The 25,202-nt window shown below is 36.2% G+C and overlaps 1 protein-coding gene across 1 annotated transcript in view; it reads left to right on the top strand.

Annotated features, from left to right (window-relative positions):
• The window catches only part of KNL1 (kinetochore scaffold 1), a 63,436-nt gene that overhangs the window by 29,651 nt on the left and 8,583 nt on the right, over positions 1-25,202 (top strand). Inside the window, 8 exon segments of the mRNA XM_061430772.1 lie at positions 690-5,774; positions 7,143-7,281; positions 7,685-7,752; positions 8,538-8,636; positions 17,324-17,439; positions 18,971-19,061; positions 19,887-20,003; positions 20,888-20,975. Of these exon segments, the coding sequence (XP_061286756.1) occupies positions 690-5,774; positions 7,143-7,281; positions 7,685-7,752; positions 8,538-8,636; positions 17,324-17,439; positions 18,971-19,061; positions 19,887-20,003; positions 20,888-20,975 (5,803 nt within the window).

Here is a 25,202-nt window from a genome sequence, read left to right on the forward strand (position 1 = left end):
ACTGCAGCACACCAGGCTTCCCTGTCCTTCACTATCTCCCAATTAACTAAGTATAGTTAAATCACTTCCAGTTTAAATAATACAGAAATATGTTAATTATATCAGAAATTCTCAAACTTTATGAGGCATATGAATAATCTAAGAATTTGGTTAAAATATAGATTCTTATCCCCTAGATCTGGGATAGGTCCTGAACTTCTATACATCTCTCCCAGGTGACAGTAATGCACTGGTCCACAGACCATACTTTGAGTAGCAGTGTTAGACCATGTCTTTACAAGTAAAACCACTGCATTCAAAGAAAACTCAACCCCCAAGAACTTAGAGTGTACTATAATTTAGCCATCATGTGCTTATTCCTTCTAATTTTTTTTTTTACTTAGAATGAGAATGACCTATCTAATATAATTTTCATTTCAGTTACATTTGGTATTGTCAGTCTTTTCATTTTTTAGTTAATGGTTAATTATAATTAACCTTCAAAAACTGCAAGTATTCATAGACTTTAGAAAAACATTTTAATAATAAATTACATGCTACTCACCACACCATTGATTCACACAAACCAATGTATCATGAAACCATCATTTAGGATTGCCTATATAATCTTTCTATATAGCACATGTTATAAAATACCCTTTTAGAAGTTTGCACTTTATTTGATCCCTTACATTTTGCTTTTGCTGTAGATTTCAATGACAGAATACAGCCATGAAAGGAAACATGCAGATGACCAAACAGTCATCTTTTCAGATGAAAACCAGATGGACCTGACAGCAAGTCACACTGTGATGATCACCAAAGGCCTTTTAGCTTGTACCAAAAGTGAAAAGTCCACCAAGATAGATACTACATCGTTTCTGGCTAACTTAAAACTCCACACTGAAGATTCAAGAATGAAGAAAGAATTAAATTTTTCCGTAGATCAAAACACTTCTTCAGAAAAGAAGATAAATTTTAATGACTTCATAAAAAGATTGAAAATAGGAAAATCAAATGCTTTTCCTTTTACAGGACCTGATAAAGAAAATTCTGAGATGCCTATTCATTCCAAAGAAGCAAATAAGACCACTTCTGTACATCAAATGCATGTATCTCTTGGTGTAGATGAAAATACCAGGAATATGACTAGACTCTTTAGAGAACAAGATGATGGAATGAATTTTACCCAGTGTCATACAACCAATATTCAGACTTTTGTTCCCACATCCAGTGAGGCCAGCTTAAGGGAATTTAAAGGTGATGATATTACAGTTTATGGCAATGACTTCATGGACTTGACAATTAGCCACACTGTACAGAAGTTACCTTCAGCAGATAATCTGCCTGAAATAGAAAATCAAACTCAGGATGTCATGATGGATGTTTCAACCTGTTATGAAACTAAAGCACTAGAACAGAAGACAGTCTTTAAGGATAAACCGAATGATGCTTTTCAAGACCTTTCCTTAAACCCTGAAGGTAACATACATATGATCAGAAGTCATATTACAGGGACAGAAATTCAAACAGGCACACAGGCTACCAACCAGAATATCAGACCATTGGCCACGATCCCAGAATCTAAATATTCTGGTCCAGTTATGCAAGATGATAAGACATTTTTCTATTCTAGTTGTAATGATGTCATGGAACTGACCAAGTGTCACTCAAGTATGAGAGAGGAGAAAAATTTGGTAAAGCATGACAATAATTATTCTAAAATGTATCCCAATCCAGATGGCAGCTCTCTTCTCGGAGAGAAAACTGTTTATTCAGGAGAAGATAGCATGGACATTACCAAGAGTCACACAGTTAAAATCGATAATCAAATTTTTAAACAAGTTCAGACAAATGTACAGAAAGCAACTGCACCAGTATCTGAAAAAGAAATGATGATCCAAAATCACATAATTGTGTCAGAGAATTGGGACATAAATGTAAATTGTCACTCCGTTCCTCTTGTATCTAAGGAAAGATTACAGCAGAGCCCGGAAAATCCTTTATTTGTTTCATTGACTGACAAAAGGACTGAAATCTTCATGGATGAAGATATGGATTTGACTAAAAGTCACACAGTTAATTTAGGAAGTCAGTTTCCTCTTCCATCTTATGATCTGACATCTGAAAATACCAGTAAATCTCACTCTCACAGCAAAAGCCTTTCAGATGAATGGGAAAAAATGACGAAAGATCATATTGACCTATCCCAACAACAAAACATAATATCTAAGAACATCCCAGCTAATACCTGGGACAAAGAAAAAAGTCAAGTTTTGAAAATTTCACCCTTTCTTGATAAAGATTCTCCTCAGTCACCTGATACTAACCAGGACGTAGCAACAAAACATAATATAGTATACTCTCGTGAAGATCTTGACAAACAGGTACCACTGGGAAATAACAGAAATACAATTTCATGTGAGCAAGCTTTGTTTCCTACTTCAAAGCCATTATTTTCATCAAGAGGATGGCCTGCCATGAGAAATCATAATGTTGTTAACAGTCAAACAGTAAAATCTGTACTAGGCCAGAATTCTAAACTGCCTGAGCCACTAAGGAAATGTTTAGGTAATCCCATTCCTGACTATTCTGACAAGAAAGTTATTTGTTCAGAGAAGGAAGAAGATATGGATCTAACCAACAGTCACACTGTCATCACTGGATTTGGTCCTTCTGAAGTACTAGAACTAAGTAAGACTAACTTAGAAAACACTAATAGCCAGTTATCAACAGTAAACAGACAGAAAGCTGTAAAAGTTAAAAAATGTAATGAAAGTCCTATAGAAAAAATGGGAGTGTTTATTTCTAATGGTATCATGGATGTGTTGGAAGACAAAAATGTACAGAAATCTGGAATTCTGAATGAAAAACAAGACGTCAAAATTTGTGGAAGAAAAAGTCTTGGCAGGCTAAAAGTTGATAAGACTGTTGTATTTTCAGAGGGAAATGAGAATGATATGGATATCACCAAGAGTTGTACAGTGGAAATAAATCATAGACCTTTACTAGATGAACATGATTCCCATTTGGTGCCTTTGGCAGGAAATTCTAACACTGTTTTGTATGCATGTGGGCAAGATGACATGGAGGTCACCAGAAGTCACACAACTGCAATAGAATGTAAAACTGTCTCACCAGATAAAACAACTACTAGGCCTGTGGACAAAACTGTAGTGTTTGTAGATAATCATGATGAACTAGAAATGACAAAGTCCCATACTGTTTTCATTGACTGCCAAACAAAGGAGAGAACTGTGCTTCCAGATAGACCTGACTTTGAACTATCCAAAAGAAAAAGCCTAGAAAAATCAAAAGTTTCCCCTACTTCTACTGAAGAGAGTGTTTTTTTCCAGCAAAATGTCAAAAGGGATCATTCAGTCGCAAAAGTCAGCCAGCTGACACTACCAGGGAAATGGTCTAATCATGGTCCTTTAGAGAAAGCTGAAGCATTTATAGCTGATAACACGGAAGTGTCTAAATCAACCATTTGGAAAAATGACAGAAATGTACAAAAGCCTATATTGCTGAATGAACCTCTATCAGGCAAAAATCAGAGAAGGAAAAGCCTTAGACTCAAAAATGACACGACCATTGCATTTTCAAAGAATGATAAAAATGATATGGATGTCCTCCAGTGTTGTACAGTGGAAATAAATAACAAAAGTGTCCTGGAAGATAGAGAGGACTCCCATTTGGTGCCTTTGGAAGGAACTTCTAATACTGTTTTGTATACCTGTGGACAGGATGACATGGAGATCACCAGAAGTCACACGACTGCCTTAGAATATAAACCTCTCTCACCAGATAAAATAACCACTAGGACTACAGACAAAACTGTTATGTTTGTAGATAATCACAGTGATCTGGAAGTTACTAAGTCACACACTGTTCTCATTGATTGTCAAGCCACAGAGAAAATACTTCAAGAGTGCCCTGCATTTGGAATAGCAAAAAGAAAAACCTTGGGTGTTTCTTTTCCACAAGATGGTAATTCTATTCAAGAAGTCACTAAAAAACAAGCACTGGCTGTAGAAAACAAAATTGTTCTTCACAGTGAGCAAAAGCATAATGTGATACCCTTTGTTCCTACTAATACATTGTCTGGGGGTCAAGGTGAGACAGATGTCAAATTCCATAGCACTTCTGTGGATGAAGAAGTCATGAAAGTTGTAGGCCAGGCCTATACATTGGAAAAAGCCAAAATTGAAAGCTGTCAGTTAAATAGTACAGATAGAAGAAATGTGGATTTTACAGGTAGTCCTGCAACTGCTATTTGTGGATCTGGTGATAACTATTCCTGTTTACCTAATGTTACTTCCTTTTTTGGTAATTTGGAAAAGAATGTCTTGTCCTTACATGATAAAGATGAAGATTTAAAAGCCAGTCATTGCCCAGTGCAAAATGATCTTCCTTATGCAAACAATTCAGCCAGTGATGATGATTTGAAATCTGAGGGACTGTCTCATTCTGTTCCTTGCTTGTTAGAGAAGGAAAAAGTCGTTCAAACCAATACCCAAGGACAGTTACATTGTGCCCCAAAAGTGCTAAAAGATCAAGATCTGATTAAGGAGCCCCCAAGTCTAATATCAAATGAAACTTTAGTATATGGTGAAGATTCAGGGAAGATGGCTAAACTTAACTCAAAGCCAGTGTCTTTTAAGCTTCCAAGGGATCAAGTGGAGCCCTCTGTTGATAAGGCAGAACACAGTTTAAAGAAGACCTTTGTTGATGATGTTTCTCAGCATCATCTGTTAACCCAACTACCTCCATTACCTCAACAAGGACAGAATAGTGTCAATAAAGATGAAGCAATATTGTCTAAAGCTGGAAATAATTTAAATATTGTTGGAGGAAATTCCTCTGAACCCACATGTGAAAACAATTCCACAATGCTGTATAATGGGAAACAGTTTACTATGGCCTATAAAAAAGAACCAAAGAAAAATATTCAAACAGCTAAATGTAATACAGCTATAGATTTCCACAATAACTCAGCCTTGACTAAGCAAGTTATTCAAACTCTTATCAATCCTCGAGAAGCGTCAGATCCTGTGATTGCATCCAGTGTTGCAACTTATAGTAGTGTCAAACCAAATCTGAATAACTTAAATGGAAAAACTGAAGAATTTTTAGATTTCCAACCAGTTCATTTACCACCTTCTCCAGAACAGTTGCTTGAATTAGTAAATAAGGCACACCGTGATATGAGTATAGTGCAAGCTACAGAAGCACATAATGTTAACACAGTGTCTAGCAGTGCTAAAGATGATAAAGATGAAGAAAATAACATTCCACATAATGGAGCTGAAGCCACCTCTGTACCATTAATGACAACTGTAAAAGATAAAATGAGGAGATGTTCTTTGGGAATATTTTTGCCCAGATTGCCAAACAAAAGAAATTGTAGTGTCACTGGTATTGATGATCTGAAGCAGGTTCCAGCAGACACAACTGATTTAAATCACTTAGAAACTCAGCCGGTTTCCAATAAGGATTCAGGCATTGGAATTGTTAGAGCTAAACTGAACTTAAGTCCATCTCAATATATAAATGAGGAAAATCTCCCTATATATCCTGGTGAGATTAATTCCTCAGACTCTATCAGCATAGATACTGAGGAAAAGGCTTTGACTGAGACATACCAAAAAGAGACTTCACCCTCTGAAAATAAAATGGAAGAAACCTGCAATAGCCAAAAAAGAACCTGGGTACAAGATGATGATGATATTCAGAATGAGAAAAAAATCAGAAAAAATGAAATTGTGTTTAGTGATACTGCACAAGATCAGGAGGTAAGCCCTGTCTTGAACTAAGAAATGTTCTTGATTGTCTTCTTTTAAATTATGAGTATTCTTGAATTTTAATTTTAGTGTTAGGTAAGCAGGAATTATTTCCAGTTATAGGCCTGGAGAAATATTCCTGTATAAAATCTTAAAGAAATTAATTAACTAGCAGGTAGACTTAAACACAGTTTGAAGTGACAAATGGTCACAAAAAATGAAATGGGAAGTAGAAAAAATTAATATTGATTGTGTAATTCTAAATATTCTGTCACTTCTAGTGATTTGTCATTGTGACTTTGCATATAAAAATCTCTAGGCAGGGTACATGGAGTTTGATAAGTCATCTTCAGTGTTAAAATGTTTGGAGGGTAAAAAGATTTATTATGCAGACTGCATAAAGAAAAGATGGACTGAATTTTCTTGACTAATGAAAATATGTAGAAGCTGAGAGTCCATTTCTTTTGAGGATGGGAGAATGCCTAGATCAAACCCAGTACCTCAAAGTGAAGTAAGATTTTATGTTTATTTAAAAACACTGATTTGGATAACTTGGGGAGAATACAGGCTTCCCTGGTGGCTCAGCTGGTAAAGAATCCTCCTGCAATGCAGGAGACTCCAATTCGATTCCTGAGTCAGGAATATTCCCTGGAGGAGGGATAGGCTACCCACTCCAGTATTCATGGGCTTGTCATTTAGACTGAGTTTTGTAAGTGGAGAAATAAAGATTAGAAAGTATAGGTTCATAGAAATAAAGTTTAAATTCTGTTCAGAAGTTTGTAAGTAAGCTTAGAAGATGATTTCAGTTAGATGAAAATGGCAGATAGAAAATGGTTTCAGATAGATGAAAATGACACTTAAGTCTGTAAAGTAAAATAGTTAAAATGGTAAAACCAGGACCATGTGACTTATTTGACTTCAACCAAAGGAGTCTTGGTCATCTGGGGAAGGAAATACTAAAGCCTAGAAATAAATTTTTTCTCTGTACTCCAGACAGGGCTATTTTGTATAGTCAGTATTCTCTTCTGTTTTCTACAGTGTAGTAGCCCTGACCCTGGTGTCTAGTAGATGAATAACTGGATAGGTCAACATTTGGTAGCTCATAGGATCTGGTTATAACCTGGATACTGCTGAGAAACAATTTTCTCATATAGTATAATACATAATGTTATTTCATTATATTTTTAAATAAAATTACTTTGAACTTCTAAAAGCCTACTAAGCTGCTTGTTACTTATTCTAATTCTTTACTAAAGTATTTTATATGATTACAGATAAATTTTATGTTAGAAGTATTTCTCCTGGCATTCAGCATTTAGTCATTATAATTAATAGTGTAATAACTTTACTCTTATGATGTTCCTTTATTGATGATTTCAGATTTCTGATCTCCATGCTGAAGGAGAGATGGATAAAAATGCTAACAGTGTATTGATAAAAAGCCTGAGCAGAACTCCGTCTAGTTGTAGCAGTTCTCTGGATTCAGTCAAGGTTGATGGGACCTCTCTGGACTTAAGCAGTAAGATTTTAATGAAGGCTATATAAGAGAAATCATCTGTTACTTGACTAATAATACATGTATTTCAGTTTAGGAGATATTTGAAATTTGTATAAGATTTTTGGGAGTTATAAATAGTTGATAAGTAAAATAATATTTAGTTTATTTTTAATTCTTAGTTGTTTTAACAAATTGAGAAGTGTTATATTACAAGAGTGATTTTCTTAAGAAGCTTAAAATTAGTAGAAAAATAATATGGAGCCCTTAAAACTAATATACTTTACCCTACAAATGACTGTCTTCCCAGAAGGATCCTAGCAGATAGCTTCAAGAGCATGAACCACACATAAACCTGAACAATAATTAAAACTAAGTTTATAATTTAATTTAACTTGTTCATCACTTGAATTTGCTTTACTTTTAGCACACCTTGGTAGTCAAATAGAATCACAGTTTCTCAGAGATACCGTTTGTGAAGAGAGCTTAAAGGAGGTATGAAAGTATTTCTCATTTTTTAAAATAATTTTATTTATATATTTTTTTGGCTGTGCTGGGTCATCTTTGCTTTGTGCAGGCTTTTTTCTAGTTGTAGCAAGCAGGGGCTACTCTCTGGTTGTGGTGCACGGGCTTCTCACTGTGGCTGTCTCTTGTTGAGGAGCACAAGCTCTAGGATGTGCAGGTTTCCGTAGTTGTGGCACGTGGACTCAGTAGTTGCGGTTTGTGGGCTGTGGAGCACAGGCTCATTAGTTGTGGAACATGGGCTTAGTTGCTTTGCAGCATGTGGGATAGTCTTGGATTGGGGATCGAACCTGTATCTCCTGCATTAGTAGGATTCTTTACCATTGAGCCACAAGGGAAGCCACTATTTCTCAAATGCACCTGATTTCCTCATTTTGTTTTCTCTTGTTTAATTTTTTTGAATTATGAAATATTTCAAATATACAGAAGGCTAGTTCTCTTTTTTTTTTGTTAAGGACAGGACATGTCAATTATGTGGAGTAGAATCACAATTGGAAGGCCTACGTTTTGTTGTTTTTTCCCCCCAATTTTACTATTACTGAATAAACTTAAGAAATAATATTAGATGAAATCTACTTGTGTATAGCCTACATCAGAATAATATTTACACATATGCAAAGTACTTTAAGCAATATAGAAACAAAAGAGGTGGTTCTAGTCAAAATTGCTCATAAAAACAAACTTTGAGCAATGGTCAAAGTTTGAGCAATGGTCAAGTTTTACCTTGAATGGTCATGCAAACTTTTTTTCTTCCTCAGAAACTCAAAGATGGAAGAATAACAATAAAGGAGTTCTTTATACTTCTTCAGGTACACATTCTGATACAGAAACCCAGACAGAGCAATCTTCCAGCCAAAGTAAGTACAATTTCTTGGCAAAATAGTCATCTCAGTTAAAATATATGTTTACTAAACTGTATCGAAGCAAGTGTTTATTAGAAAAACAAAAAAAAGAATCTAAGGAAGCAAATTTTCCTACAGAAAATTTTGCTATAGAAGGTACATTTGGGGTTAGCTTAAAAATTTATTTTTAAAAAATATGAATTTTGAAAAGGTGGAGTTTTTTTTTTCATTTCTTGCCATCTGTTTTGTTTTTTATACTTTTTCCTGAACATATGCTTTCCCCTATTATTATAAAAAGCCAAGTATAGCAGAGGTTTTAATAAACATTTTTCAATATAAAAAATATTTAAAATCATAGAATATTTAAATAATGCAACCAAGAAGCTTAGTTTAAAAGATTAATAGAAAACTCATATCATTTACATATAAAATAACATAGTATTTTTTTTAACTTAAGTCTGTTGAACATTTACAAAAATTAGGTATACCCTTGATCACAAAGAAAAACATGAGAAATTGAAAAACGGAGACTTCATAGATATCTGATCTTAATCCAATAAAATTAGAACTATTAAAAACACAAACATCTTGGAAATTAAGAAACATGTTTCTAGATAATTCACATCAAAGAGGAAAGCAAAACTATTTAGAAAGTAAAGGAGAACAGTCTATGGGATATACAACAGAACATACACTTAACAGGAAATTAAAAGCCTCAGATCACTGTTATAGAAGAGAATCTAAAACTAAAGGACTTTTTAATACTTTAAGAAATTGGAAAATGAACAATAAAATGACATCTGTAAAAAAGGTAGGAAGACAGAATTCAGGTAAATAGAAAATTAATAAAATAGAAAACAAAAACTAGTAGAAAAGATAACAGATCTAAAAATTGGTATTTTGGGGGAATTCCCTGATAGTCCAGTGGTTAGGATTCTGTGTGCTCTCTGCCAAGGGTTTGGGTTCCACCTCTTGTCAGAGAGCTAAAATGAAGCATTTAGTGCTTCATTTATTAGTGCAATGCAGCTAATAAAATAAAAACTGGTACTTTGAAAACACAATTAAAAAAACTCTTAAAGAGCTTAATTAAGTCAAAGGAAGGCTTCTCCCTGTGATCCAGTATATAAGAATCCCCCTTGCAATGCAATGGACACCGGTTCAATCCCTGGTCTGGGAAGATCCCATGTGCCTCAGGACAACGGAGCCCCTGCGATGCAACTACTCTGCCATGCACTACTCTAGCCAGTACTCTAGAGCCCATGAACCATAACTGCTGAGCCCATGTACTATAGCTACTGAAGCCCATTAACCTTGAGCCTGTGCTTCCCAACAAGAGAAGGAAGCCAGTGCAATGAGAAGCCCATACTCGACATCTAGAGAAAGCCTGTGTGCAGCAGCAAAAACACAACACAGCCAAAAATAAATCTAAAAAAAAGGGGGGAGAGAGAAAGCTAAAATACATATAATTGAGAAAGACACATCCACAGATTAAAAGAAAGATAAAAAGAATTTTTTTTAATCCTTCAACTGTGATGACAACTTTTAAGACCTAGATGATTTTTTAGAAAAATACCAAATTTACAAAAATACCAAATACAAATTTTGTCATAATACAAAAATTACCAAAATTAACCCAAGAACTGGATAACTCTGATTAACTACCATTGACTATTTGTTTTGGGTACACCACCTGACTTGCAGGATCTTAGTTCCCTGACCAGGGATTGAACTCACACCTTTTGCCATGAAAGTGAGGAGTCCTAACCACTGGACAACCAGGAAATTCCCACCATTGAAATTTTTAGTTTGCAATTTACCATTAAAATTGTCACTAGGACCAGATGACTTCTAACTTTCAAAGAAGAGACCCACACATTTATGACTATTTGGTTTATGACAAAGATGCCCCTGTAGAATAGTGGCCTTTCCTATAAATGGTGTTGAATCAGTTGGCTATCTACAGGAAAAAAAAATGAACCTTGATCCATACTTCACATTGTACATTAAAAAAATCAATCCTATACAACACCAAGGCACAAGTGCCAAAATTAAAAATTGGACTTCATCAAAATTTAAAACTTGTGTGCTGCAAATGATACCATCAAGAAAGGGCAAACACAACCCACAGAACAGGAGAAAACATTTGAAAATCATACAACTTAGCCTTGTATCCAGAATATTTAAAGCACTCTTACAACTCAAAAAAATAACCCAATTGGGGACTTCCCTGGTGGTCCAGTGGCTACAGCTCAGCGCTCCCAACTCAGGGGGCCTGGGTTAAATCCCTGGTCAGGGAACTGAAACCCATGTGCTGCAACTAAGACCCAGTGCAGCCAAATAAATAAAAAGAATTAAAAAAAAAAAAAGATAACCCAATTAAAAATATCAAAGGATCAAAATAGACGTTTCTCCAAAGAAGATATATGAATGGCCAATTAGCAAAATAGTGATAAAGGAAGTACAAATTAAAATAAGTTACCACTTCACACCCATTAGGATGCCTGTAGCCAAAATGACAAAATAACAACTGCTGGCAAGGATGTGAAGAGGCTGGAATTTTCATACATTGCTGGTAGACTTGTAAAATGGTGTAGCCTATTTCCTCAAAAAGTTAAACAGAACTATTATATGATCCACCAATTCCAATTCTAGGTATTTACCTAAGAGAATTGAATATGTACCTCTACACAAAAACTGGTACATGAACATTATTCATAATAGCCAAAAAGTGAACTGATTAGTGGTTACCTGAGGCTAAGGTAGGGGTGGAGGAGGAAGGAATGACAGCTAATGGGTACAAGGTTTCTTTTAGAGGAAAGTGCTCTAAAATTAGCTGGTGATGATGTTGCACAACCTTGTGAATATATTTTATAAATCATTTAATTGCATACTTAGTGAACTATATGGTGTGTAAATTAAATCTCAATAAAGCTGTTTAGAAAGAAATCAATTACAGGAGCATTGATATCTAAAGGTGAAAAGTAAATCAAAGATAGAAAGGAGAAAGATACTCATGCATCTTTTGGGTCCCCAACCTCATTATTCTCATCACCATAGTAGTGTCCCTTCCCTGTAGAATCCCCTTGCCTCAGCTGCAGATGGGAGATAGAAAAGTGTCTAGGTATGTTATGTAGAGTCTTGGGAAATGCAGAAACAGTGCCAGGGGCCAGAGAAAGCAAAGGGGAAGCGTAGAAACAGAAAGGTTGCTGGCAGGGTAGAACAGTGGAGGATATCTGGGAAGCTAATCTTTGAGGGATGAATCAAGGGAATATTAGTATGAATTAGTATGACTCTTCCCCTTTGGTCTTAGGCTTTGTAGAGGTCAGGAAAGGCAGTGTTAGGGAAATGTATCTGGGAAAGAACCATCAAGAGGGTAAGACAAATCAACTATACTTCAGTTAAAAAAAAAAAAAAAAAAAGATGGTAAGAAGAGTTCATGCTATCGTGGGAAAGAAATTTAAAAATCCCAAAGTAGGGACTTCCCTGGCAGTCCAGTATTTAAGACTCCATGCTTCCAGTGCAGGAGGCACAAGTTCCATGTCTGGTTGGGGAACTAAGATCACACATGCTATGTGGTGCAGCCAAAAAAAGTATTTAAAAAAAAAATCCCAAAGTAGAGAAGGGCCAAAGAAATGGGTAATGTATGGGCTGTGGAAAAGGAGGTTCACAACTATGGGCATCTGTTACAGGATTTAGATGACCATGAGTCTCCTCTAGGGTGGAACTGGGGAGGCATTCTTGAGGCAGACAGGGAGATGTATGTTTGGCACCCATGTGTGTGTGCAATTGTAGGAGTTCAGCTGGTAGGACCAGCTAAAGATACTATGTACAGATGCCATATTGCTATATTGTGTAAGAAGAACTAATAACATAGTATTGTAGGTCAGTTATATTTCAAAAACAAACAAACTCATAAAAAATGAGATCAGATTTGTGGTTTACCAATGGGATGAGGAGAGGGGGAATTGGATCAAGGCAGTCAAAAGGTACAAACTTCCAATTATAAGATAAATAAGCACTAGGGATGTAAAGTACAACATGATAAATACAATTAATACAGTAGTATGTTTTATATGAAAGTTGTTAAGAGAGTAAATACTAAGAGTTCTCATCACAAGGAAAATTTTTTTCTATTTCTTCAATTTTGTATCTGTATGAGGTGATCATTCAGTCAGTTCAGTCACTCAGTCATGTCCGACTCTTTGCAACCCAGGGACTGCAGCACACCAGACTTCCCTGTCCATCACCAACTCCTGGAGCTTACTCAAACTCATGTCCATCCAGTTGGTGATGCCATTCAACTATCTCATCCTCTGTCATCCCCTTCTCCTCCTGCCTTCAGTCTTTCACAGCATCAGGGTCTTTTCCAATGAGTCAGTTCTTTGCCTCAGGTGGCCAAAGTATTGGAGTTTCAGCTTCAGCATCAGTCCTTCCAATTAATATTCAGGACTGATTTCCTTTAGGATGGACTGGTTGGATCTGGTTACAGTCCAAGTGATTCTCAAGAGTATTCTCCAACACCATAGTTCAAAAGCATCAATTCTTCTGGTTGCAGCTTTCTTTATAGTCCAACTCTTATATCCATACATGACTACTGGAAAAGCCATAGCTTTGACTAGACAGACTTTATTGGCAAGGTAATGTCTTTGCTTTTTAATATGCTGTCTGGGTTGGTCATAGCTTTTCTTCCAAGAAACAAGCATCTTTTAATTTCATGGCTGTAGTCACTATCTACGGTGATTTTGGAGCCCACCCCCCCAAAAAAATCTCACTGTTTCCATTATTTCCCCACCTATTTGCCATGAAGTGATGGGCCCAGATGCCGTGATCTTAGTTTTCTGAATGTTGAGTTTTCAGCTAACTTTTTCACTCTCCTCTTTCACCTTCATCAAGAGTCTCTTTAGTTCTTCTTCACTTTCTGCCATAAGGGTGGTCATCTGCATAAATGAGGTTATTGATATTTCTCCCTGCAATCTTAATTCCAGCTTGTGCTTCATCCAGCCCGGCATTTCACATGATGTACTCTGCATATATGTTAAATAAGCCGGGCAACAGTATACAGCCTTGATGTACTGGTTCCCGATTTGGATGGTTCCATGTCTGTTGTTCCATGTGATAGATATTCATTAAACTTGTGATAATCATTTCATGATGTATGTAAGTCAAATCATTATGCTGTAAAGCTTAAACTGATACAGTGCTGTATGTCAATTATATCTCAATAAAACTGAGAGGGGAAAAAAAGGTTCTATGTTAGTGCCCCATGACCTCCTGCATGCCCAAGGAGTGTTTCATACCAAAATACTCCCTTTCAGTGCAGTTGTGGAACTATTGCAGGTACCCTTAGTTCAGTTCAGTTGCTCAGTCATGTCCGACTCTTTGAGACCCCATGAATCGCAGCACACCAGGCCTCCCTGTCTATCACCAACTCCTGGAGTTCACCCAGACTCACGTCCTTCGAGTCGGTGATGCCATCCAGCCATCTCATCCTCTGTCATCCCCTTCTCCTCCTGCCCCAATCCCTCCCAGCATCAGAGTCTTTTCCAGTGAGTCAACTCTTCGCATGAGATGGCCAAAGTACTGGAGTTTCAGCTTTAGCATCATTCCTTCCAAAGAACACCCAGGGCTGATCTCCTTCAGAATGGACTGGTTGGATCTCCTTGCAGTCCATGGGACTCTCAAGAGTCTTCTCCAACACCACATTTCAAAAGCATCAATTCTTCGGCGCTCAGCTTTCTTCACAGTCCAACTCTCACATACATACATGACCACTGGAAAAACCATAGCCTTGATTAGACCTTTGTTGGCGAAGTAATGTCTCTGCTTTTCAATATGCTATCTAGGTTGGTCATAACTTTCCTTCCAAGGGGTAAGTGTCTTTTAATTTCATGGCTGCAGTCACCATCTGCAGTGATTTTGGAGCCCCAAAAAATAAAGTCTGACACTGTTTCCACTGTTTCCCCATCTATTTCCCATGAAGTGCTGGGACCAGATCCCATGATCTTCGTTTTCTGAATGTTGAGCTTTAAGCCAACGATTTCACTCTCCTCTTTCACTTTCATCAAGAGGCTTTGTAGTTCCTTTTCACTTTCTGCCATAAGGGTAGTGTCATCTGCATATCTGAGGTTATTGATATTTCTCCCGGCAATCGTGATTCCAGCTTGTGCTTCTTCCAGCCCACCGTTTCTCATGATGTACTCTGCATTTAAGTTACCCTTACCAGGCCTGAAATATCTAAGAGCTGATAGTGCATAAACTGGACACTTAATCAAAATAGATAAAGCAAGGGAAGGGAGTGACTTGGGCATGTAGTCCTGGAATCAAGGAGCAGCAGTTTAACCCATGTATTGCATTACAGCATAGGCAATTGCATTCAGTTGTATGCACAGTGCATAAGCCTGATATCCTTTGCATTTGGCATTCCTGGTGAATCTCTGGGAACTTAGTCCTGTGTTTCACTTTGTGGTTATGAAGGTTCAAGAGAAACCTTACTCTTTAAAGAAAGAAAACTTAGATGTTATAGGAATTTTCAAACATATACAAAAGTAAATAATAGTTTAATGAACTTCTCATGTATCTATCACCAAACTTCAAAAATTATCAACTTCTGGGACTTCCCTGGTAGTCCAGTGGTTAAGACTTCGCCTTCCAATGCGGGGAGTACAAGTTTGTTCCCTCGTTGGGGAGCTAAGATCCCACGTGCCTCAGGGCCAAAAAACAAAAACATAGAACAGAAGCAATGTTGTAACAAATTCAATAAAGACTTGAAGAAAAATTATCAATCCTTGTCTCTATATTTCCCTACCTCCCCATCCTGTTATTTTGAAGGAAATCCCAGGTATCATCAATTTATCTGTATTTCAGTATGTATCCCTGAAACGATGAGGACTCTTTAAACTATGTCCAAATATGATAATCTTATCTTTAAGTGATTAATTATTCAGTCAGTATTATATTTCCCTGATTGTCTGCATTATTTTCCAGTTTGTTAAATTGCAACCCAAATGAGATTGATAGCTCTTTCTTAATTATATTTTAAAGTATAAGGTCCCCTTCAATAACCCTCTGTCCCCCGATCTCCCTTCTCTCTCCCTCTTTTTTTTTTGGAGGAAACCAGGTTTTTCCATACTCTGCTAAGTATGTGTTTTGCCCATTTTTCATACCCTAACTTTAGTTTTAACGTGTCCTCCTGTCCTTTGTATTTTCTGTAAATCAGCAGAGGTTTTATCAGATGACATGTTTTTGTTTTGCAAGTTTACTTTATACTTGTCCTTCCATCAGGAGTTAATGTCTGGTGATGATCACCATTAAGTTATCATTATCTAGATCTAGCAATTTATTAAGAGTTGTAAAGTAGTGATATCATGATTTTCTTCATTTTTTCATATTATGTCCAAATACTTATGTAAAAAAAAATATCTTTTATTAAGTATTTGGCTCCTATATGAAAGACAGTCAGCCATGTTCCCAAGGAGGCCTGATTTCTTTGAGAAGTATAGAGCTTTGATTTTTCTTTATAAATTTAGCCTTAAAACTACTTTTTAAGAAAGAGAGTCATCATCAGTAATCATTGCCTTTAGCACCTTTTTGCACTTTAACAACATGTTAGAAAACTAGTTACAGATGGAGAAATGAAATTAAAACCTCATTTGTATTTCCTTTTAATTTATCAACTGAGAGGAGAGCATGAGAGGAAACTAAAGTTTGTTAGATTATTTAGCAGGCCCTGAGCTTTGGTACCTTTTTTAAAAACTTTTACTTTGATCTTAAGAGGTTGGTCAATATTATGCCCATTTTATAGATGAGGCCAAAACCTAGAATGCTAAAATGACTTATTCTGTGCCACACGGCCTATGAATAATGGACATTTGTAGTGTTTTCTTTGGATTTTATATGTAATAGGCTAACTTGGTTTTTCCAACACTGCATTAGGGACATCAGAAAGTCATTGGGTTAGAGCTATAAGACGTTTTTAAAAATGTCCAAAAGACATTATAAGACATTTAAAAAAATAACCAGATTTTTACTGCTTCATTTTATGTATGCCAGAAAAGTCTGAGTTCAACCTGGGATAGAAGTAAGAATCAGGGCTAGTGAATGAGAATAGAAAAGAATAATCTTAGAAACTGGCATCTTTTTTTTTTTCTTTCAATAAAGAGGTTTTTTATAAGTTTTAATTTTCAGATATTGATAGTTTTAAAACAATGTGTAAAATTCAAACAGGGTCTCTGTATCAATCTAGAGGGGTGGGATAGGGCGGGAGATGAAAGAGAGGTTCAAAAGGGAGGGATATATGTATACCCATGGCTGATTCATGTTGAGGTTTGACAAAAAACAACAAAATTCTGCAAAGCAGTTATCCTTCAAACACAATGTATAACCATTTCTCTCTCCCACCCAAGTTTATTGAGGTGTTTGTGCAAATAATGCATAAACATTTTCAAATCATTTTTAAGCCTATGTGTGGAACTTCCACAGTTCCTCTAAACATCAGTGGGAAATGGACTTTGATGTCAGAGACTTTATTTCAAATTCCAACTGTAGCTTACTAGGTATATGAATTTAAAGTTTTCCATTTTTCCTTTGTAGAACTTGTAAAAGTAAGCACTCACGTCTCAAGCACTGTTTTGAGACTCTTAACAGTCCTTGCACGTGGTTTGGTCCTCAAAATACCAGTTTTAAGGGATTTTTTTTTTTTCCAGTTTGCTGTAAACACATCACCTACTCTGGAAGACCTGATGTTAAGTCAATATGTTTACCGACCCAAGATACAGATTTATAAAGAAGATTGTGAAGTTCTTTGCCGGAAGATTGAAGAGTATGAAAGTTTCCATTTTTTGTGTGTTTTGTTGGATGGGTGAATAATCTGTGTGACAAGATTTTGATTAGAATAACACTGGCATAAGAAAAGCTGACCGCATTAATTGGCAGTATATATAGTATATGGGAAAGAATTTCAGGTTTGTAGTCAGATGGAAGTTCAACTCTTGGCTACTTATGTAAGTTATTTAACCTTCATTTCCACATTCATCAATTGAGGTTAATAATACCTACTTAGTAGTGTAGAAGTAGTGTATATAATGAGCAGTAGAAGTAGTATATATAAGTTTGCATGCCATTCTTAGCAAAGAGTATGTCCTTAATAGGGATTCCCAGGTGGCTCAGTTGTAAAGAATCCACCTACCAAGCAGGAGATTCAGGTTTAATCCCTGGGTGGGGAAGATCCCCTGGAGAAGGAAATAGCAACCTGCTCCAGTATTCTTTCCTGGAAAATTCCATGGACAAAGGAGCCTGGCAGGCTATAGCCTTGGGGTCACAAAAGAGTTGAACATGACTTGGTGATTAAACAACAACAACAGAGGTCCTTATAAGCAATAATTATTAGATTATGATATCATAAATTCCAAAAGAACATGTTTAAAAGAAGATAGTACCCTTTAGAGATTTATATAGTGCCTAAAAGTAAGATTGCCTTTGGGTTTATAGTTTTATCACACTTGCTCTTAGTTTGCTTTATAAAAGAACATGGTTTTAATCAAGACTGTAGCTCAGTGGTTTGGTGTAAGTAGATGCAGCAGACTAATTTACAAATTAGGTATATCTAGATTTTCACAGGTAAACCAAAACTTACAACTCAAAGCAGTGTTTATATCATACTTATCTAGAACTGTCAAACTGAATTTGAACCAATCTAACAAATAGAAAAGAAATGAAGTAATCTTTTAAGCATCATGTAGTTTTAAAACTTTTGGTGGTAAACACATTGTAGTGTACATAGATGTCAAAAGATAATGTACACATGAAACATATAACCAGTGTTTTAAACCAGTGTCTTAAACCAGTGTTACCTCAGTAAATAAAAATAAATTAAAGGGAATTATAGTTTTAAAGGGCTTCCCTTGTGGCTCAGCTGGTAAAGAACTACAACTTTCCAACAATTATGCATTCACAAGCCCTTAAAGGATTCTTTATAAGCAACATATTGAGTTGACCAAAAAGTTTGTTTGGTTTTAAGTAAAAATAAAAGACATATTTTTCATTTCACCAAGAACTTTATTGAACAGTGTATTCATTAACCGAATAAGCTTCTTGACCAAAACAGTATTTTCATTTTGAAACAAGTTGATGCCTTGAGATGAGAATTCTATTTGGGAGGGAAATCTTTTTGAATCATAACATTCTTGAACTGTTCTACAAGTGTTGAAATAGTCAGACTGGCCACTATTCCTGAGTGAATTCCCCTCTTTATGTAGAAAAGACCTAGGAAAAATTAAGTATGCCTGTAGATCTAAATTGAATCATTCGGGTTGACTTCTGAACTCTGTGCTAATTAACTTTTCTCTATTTAGATTAAAGCTTTCTGCACTAAACCAAGATAAACTGTTGACTGATATAAATAGGAACCTGTGGGAAAAAATGAAACACTGCTCTGATGAGGAGGTACTTTTGTCTTATTTTCTGAATGGGAATCACTATAGACATTACAGTGTTTATTGTGAAATTAGTACCTGTTACTTGATAATTGGACTTCACTGGTAGCTCAGCTGGTAAAGAATCTATCTGCCATGCAGGAGACCTCGCTTCAGTTCCTGGGTCGGGAAGATCCCCTGGAGGAGGGCATGGCAACCCATTCTTGTATTCTTGTCTGGAGAATCTCCATGGGCAGTAGAGCCTGGAGGGCTACAGTCCATGGGGTCACAAAGAGTAGGACACAACTGAGCGACTAAGCACTCACACACAAATACATACACATACTCACACTTGATAATTAGTGGTGAGTTCTTTAGTTTACTTCTCAGATATAATATGTCAGTAGGATTTTATTATACATGAATGATTGTTAGTATAGAATCTTACATTTCTTACATGATCAATTTAATATATGAAATACGTTTGAAATTTAGAGTTCCCTTCTTGTTTGCTTTTCACTTAGATTTAGATAGGGAAGAGATAGACTTTAATTGATTAAATAAGCAACTCATTTTATATTTGCCCTGATTGAAGTTTTATTAACTAAGAACCTGTCATTTTCTAATTTGTAATATAAATTAATTTTGTACTGGAATTATTCAACTGGAATCAAAGTTGAAATCTTTGGTTCTGGACTTAAGCTATTAAGTGAAATTAAATTTGCAAATAAGAAGCCTTAGGAATCATAGTCTAGGATGGGCAAATCTTAGCACATAGCAGCTGAACCAGCCTTCCCAGACCTTTTGCCTTTTCTAACTCGTTTGTTTTAATGCAGTGTAATCTTTGACTTTACAGCTGAAGGCCTTTGGAATTTACTTGAACAAAATAAAATCACGTTTTACCAAGATGACTAAAGTCTTCACTCACCAAGGAAAAGTGGCTTTATACAGCAAGCTGGTGCAGTCAGCTCAGGTAATTTGAGACTGTTAAGAGCTTAGAAAGATCTATTAAAATTACTTTATAGTGATTGTAGAATATGAAGAATGTTCCTTAGGAGACATGTGAATGAGAGTTGGGCAAAAACTTAAAATTGTTCATAAGAAGTGAGGTTCAGTTTAACAAAAGTAGTAAATCCTGGCATATGTCTCGTCTCAAATTATATATATTGAAATAAAACAATATAGAATTATGATCTTCCTTTGCTAAGGAAGATCTGTGCTCTGGTATTATCTTCCTCATAGTCCATACTCAGCTGTGCATGTGTATGCGTGTATTTTAAAAAAATAGATTTTCCGAAATTATCAGCCTTGAAGAAAGGTCCTACATAAAAAAATTTTCATTGGCAAATAAGTCTGAAAAGTGTTACATACAGTGTCCCCCTTTTGGAGAAATATAATAGCTAACATATTAAAGTCTAAGGTCAGAATTTTTTTTTTTTTTTGGTCTAAAAAGAAAAAATGCTATAATTCTATTTGAACAGTGTTTCCCAAATTTATTTGACCATAGATCATTTTTATAAACTCTAAGTTATATATATTAATAGAAATCTAAAATAAAGTATAAAATATGAATTAATATTAATCTGTTATGTATGCTTAAAAAACTTTTTTTAAGACAAGACTAGAAGTTTTGATCTTTCAGATTTGCCTGTTCATGGGACTTCCCTGGTGATCCAGTGGTTAAGACTCTGCACTTCCACTGCACGGGGCCAAAACAAAAATAACAACAAGCAAACAAAAAGATTTGCTTGATCATAAATTAGATGTAGCAGTTATGTTAGCAGTTTGAACTGTTTATAATGTTATAATGTTTTGTTTTGAGGTTTAACTTGACAGTCTATGATATTGTGTGTTTAGAGTGAGAGAGAGAAACTTCATAAAAGGATAAATGAGATGGACAACACACTTAAGAAGATTGATAACTATCTTACCGAGGTGGAAATAGGTAAAATATCTTGAATACTTTTCCAAAAGATAATTTAATTGTATCTAAATCCTTCCCTACTTTGCTAGTAGCACTATGCTGAAGCCTGGTTAGCAGCTTGAGACATTAAATTGGAGCAACTCCTTTACTGTGGTCATTCATAACATAATCAAGAAATACCCAAAATAATAAGTCTCTTTGGAAAACTCTTCATAACCTAGACCGTAATCTTGTGTTTTTTTTTTTTAATAAATGAACTTATTTATCCTTTCAGTTTGGTCTCTCAGTATCCCAACTTGTTAGTTTTGTCTTGAAACTGCTTTTTCAAAGATCGCAAAATTTCACATAATCATCAAATTTGGTCACTCTCAGTCCTTAGCCATCTAGACCTCTTTCAGTATTTGACACTGCTGATTATTCTTTTCTTCCTGTAACGTTCTTCTCCCTGAACTCTATGATATTGCTCTATCTTGATACTGTTCTTTTCTCCTGACTCTTCCTTTTAGCTCCTCTCTTGTCCCTTTTCTAACTAACCCCTTGTGTAGCATTCATCTATTCATTTCTATATTTTCTCCCCTAATACTTTCATCTGCCTTAACAATTATGTTTATATGAATGATTCCCAAATTCAGTTAAATTCATCCAGCATTTGTTCAGCACCTACTACCTGCCAGATACTGCACTTAGTGTCAGAAAAAATATATACACAGATTTTTGCCCATTTTTAAATGTTTATTTATTTAGGCTGCTGTGGGTCTTCACTGTGGTGTGCAGGCTTCTCTAGTTGTGGCATGTGGGCTTAGGTACAGTATGTGGCATCTTGGTTCCCCAACCAGGGATGGAACTTGAACCCCATGCATTGGAAGCTTGGAGTCTTATCCACTGGACCACCCGGGATGTCCCAGATTTTTGCCTTCAAGTGACTTGTAATCATTTTGCATGAGGGCATCTTTCTCTTCTCTTGAGTTCCAGACTTAACATTTCCAGCTTCTTGCTGAACCTTTCAACAAAAGTGTCCTTTAAGCACCTTAAACATTATGTGAAAAAATGAAAGTTATTGTCTTCCATTTTCAAAATAATATCTGAAAATTTGTTGTCTATGATGCTTCTCATTTGTATTAAGTGTCACCATTCTTATAAATTGTAAAAGGCTCATAACTTTTATTGTCTTTGAGTTTTATTGTCTTTTATCAAATCCTGTTATATCCGCTTCAGTATCTTCTGTATTCTTCCCCGTTCCCATTAACACTATCATTAATTCTGACATGTGCCATTTCAGATCTTCTAACTAATCTTTCTACACTCTTAATTTCATTCTCTCTCTTTCCAGTCCAACCTGTACATTGCTGCAGGATTAATAATTATAAAGGACAGTATTCATTACATTCAGTTCAGTTCAGTCACTGTCGTGTCCGACTCTTTGCAACCCAGGGACTGCAGCACACCAGGCTTCCCTGTCCATCCCCAGCTCCTGGAGCCTGCTCAAATTCATGTCCATTGAGTTGGTGATGCCATCTAAACATCTCCTCTGTCGTCCCCTTCTCCTCCTGCCTTCCGTCTTTCCCAGCATCAGGGTCTTTTCCAATGTGTCAGTTCTAATCAGGTATCCAAAGTATTGGAGCTTCAGCATTAGTCCTTCCAATGAATATTCAGGGTTGATTTCCTTTAGGATTGACTGGTTGGATCTCCTTGCAATCCAAGGGACTCTCAAGAGTCTTCTCCAACACCACAGTTCAGAAGCATCAATTCTTTGGTGCTCAGTTTTCTTTGTGGTCCAGCTCTCCCATCCATACATGACTACTGGAAAAACCATAGCTTTGACTAGATGGATCTTTGTTGGCAAAGTAATGTCTCTGCTTTTTAATATGCTGTCTAGGTCAGTTGTAGCTTTTCTTCCAAGGAACAAGCATATTTTAACTTCATGCCTGCAATCATCATCTGCAGTGATTTTGGAGCCCTCAAAATAAAGTCTGTCACTGTTTCCATTGTTTCCCCATCTATTTGCCATGAGGTGATGGGACTGGAGGGGACCCATGATAGGACTGGATGCCATGATCTTCATTTTCTGACTATTGAGTTCTAAGCCAGCTTTTTCATTCTTCTCTTTCACTTTCATCAAGAGGCTCCTCAGTTCCTCTTTAATTTCTGCCATAAGGATGGTATCATATGCATATCTGAGGTTATTGATATCTTTCCTGGCAATCTTGATTCCAGCTTGTGCTTCATCTAGCCCGGCATTTCGCATAATGTACTCTGCATATAAGTTAAATAAGTAGGGTGACAATATACAGCCTTGACGTACTCCTTTCTCAGTTTGGAGCCAGTCTGTTGTTCCATGTCCAGTTCTAACTGTTGCTTCTTGACCTGCCTACAGATTTCTCAGGAGGCAGGTCAAGTGGTCTGGTATTTCCATCTCTTTAAGGATTTTCCACAGTGTGTTGTGATCCACACAGTCAAAGGCTTTGGTGTAGTCAATAAAGCAGAGTTCCTGGAACTCTCTTTTTCTACGATCCAGCAGATGTTGGCAATTTGATCTCTGGTTCCTCTGCCTTTTCTAAATCCAGCTTGAACTTCTGGAAGTTCTCATTCACATACTGTTGAAGCCTCACTTGGAGAATTTTGAGCATTACTTTGCTAGTGTGTGAGATGAGTGCAATTGTGCCGTAGTTTAAACATTCTGTGACATTGCCTTTCTTTGGGATTGGAATGAAAACTGACCTTTTCCAGTCCTGTGGCCACTGCTGAATTTTCCAAATTTGCTGGCATATTGAGTGCAGCACTTTAACAATATCATCTTCTAGGACTTGAAATAGCTCACCTGGAATTCTACCACCTCCACTAGCTTTGTTCGTAGTGATGCTTCCTTAGGCCCACTTGACTTCAGACTCAGGGTGTCTGGCTCTAGGTGAGTGATCACACCATTGTGGTTGTCTGGATCATGAAGATCTGTTCTGTATAGTTCTTCCATGAATTCTTGCCACCTTTTTTGTGTTCCTACCCTGAGAAACTTCTGGCTTTCCATGTATTACAAAATAAAGTCCAAACTCCTGAGTTTGACATTTAGCGTTCTCAACCATCGTTTTCAGATATTCCCTTCTTACATGATTTTTACTATTACTCCCTTACACATTCTAAATTCCAACCAAATCTTGTCATTTCTATGCAGTTCTGCCACTTTGTGTTTGCCTAATACATTCTCCTTTTATTTTTTACCAAGGGATAGTGTTCTCTCTCTTGAGCTGCTATGGCTATTTTATTGTACCTATCATATCTAATTGTAATTATAGTTACTTCTTTATAGTTTACTTTCCTATCTAATTTGTAAGCTCCATTGAGGACAAAGATCAGCTTTTATTTTTCTTCATATCCTTCAAAATTCTTAGCACTATGCTTTACACAGAAAAAGTGCCTGGTGCATATTTTCTGCATTGAACTGGTAATAAATATATGAAGTCCATAATCTTAGACTGTCACACCCCTTTGTTCATTACCTTGCTTTTTCACTTCATGAAAAAAAATAGAAGCCAGAATTTCTAAACTTCCTGCTACAAAACAAACCAAACTTTTATATATCTGTATCCATTCTTTCATCCTTCCTTTCTTTTCCCTAAGATCAATCTCTCCACCTAAACTTTGAATTGCAGCCTCTCTTGTCTTCTCAGGAATCTTATCACACTGACTTTCCCTTATCTCTTGTATTTACAACCTCTCTGCCTCCTCCACTGAATATATTCACTTCTTACCTTTAAAAGTACCAACAATCACACTCTTTCTCTAGTTGCCACTGAATGGCTCTCTATTTCTGTCTTCTTTCTTCATTATTCCTTGAGCAAATTACGAAGTACCTATCATGTGCTTTGTATAGTGCTTGGTGCTAAGACTACTGTAGTGATTAAAAACAAAACTTTATGCCCTTGTGGAGTATTTTTTTTTTTTTGTCAATTCTCCCATTACTATCTTTTAATTCAAACATTCATATATTAAGAAAGGCTTCCATACTTTAAGTTTTTACATTACTATACAGAGCTCCATTGCTATTTTAGTTTCATATTACAGGAGATCACATTCAAATATGTTTGGATTTGACAATTTGCTTTTACAATATTGAGGAAAGATTATAAGCATTAAATAGCGGAAGAGTGGTTCCAGGGTGCCGTAAGTTCCTGAAGTAGAAATCTGTCAGGTCAGGAGAGGCTTCCCTTTGAGGAAGTGGCATTTAAGCCAAGGTCTGAAGAATAAGTTGGGGCT

Source organism: Bos javanicus, chromosome 10 (assembly GCF_032452875.1).
Source record: "Bos javanicus breed banteng chromosome 10, ARS-OSU_banteng_1.0, whole genome shotgun sequence".
Lineage (NCBI taxonomy): Eukaryota > Metazoa > Chordata > Mammalia > Artiodactyla > Bovidae > Bos > Bos javanicus.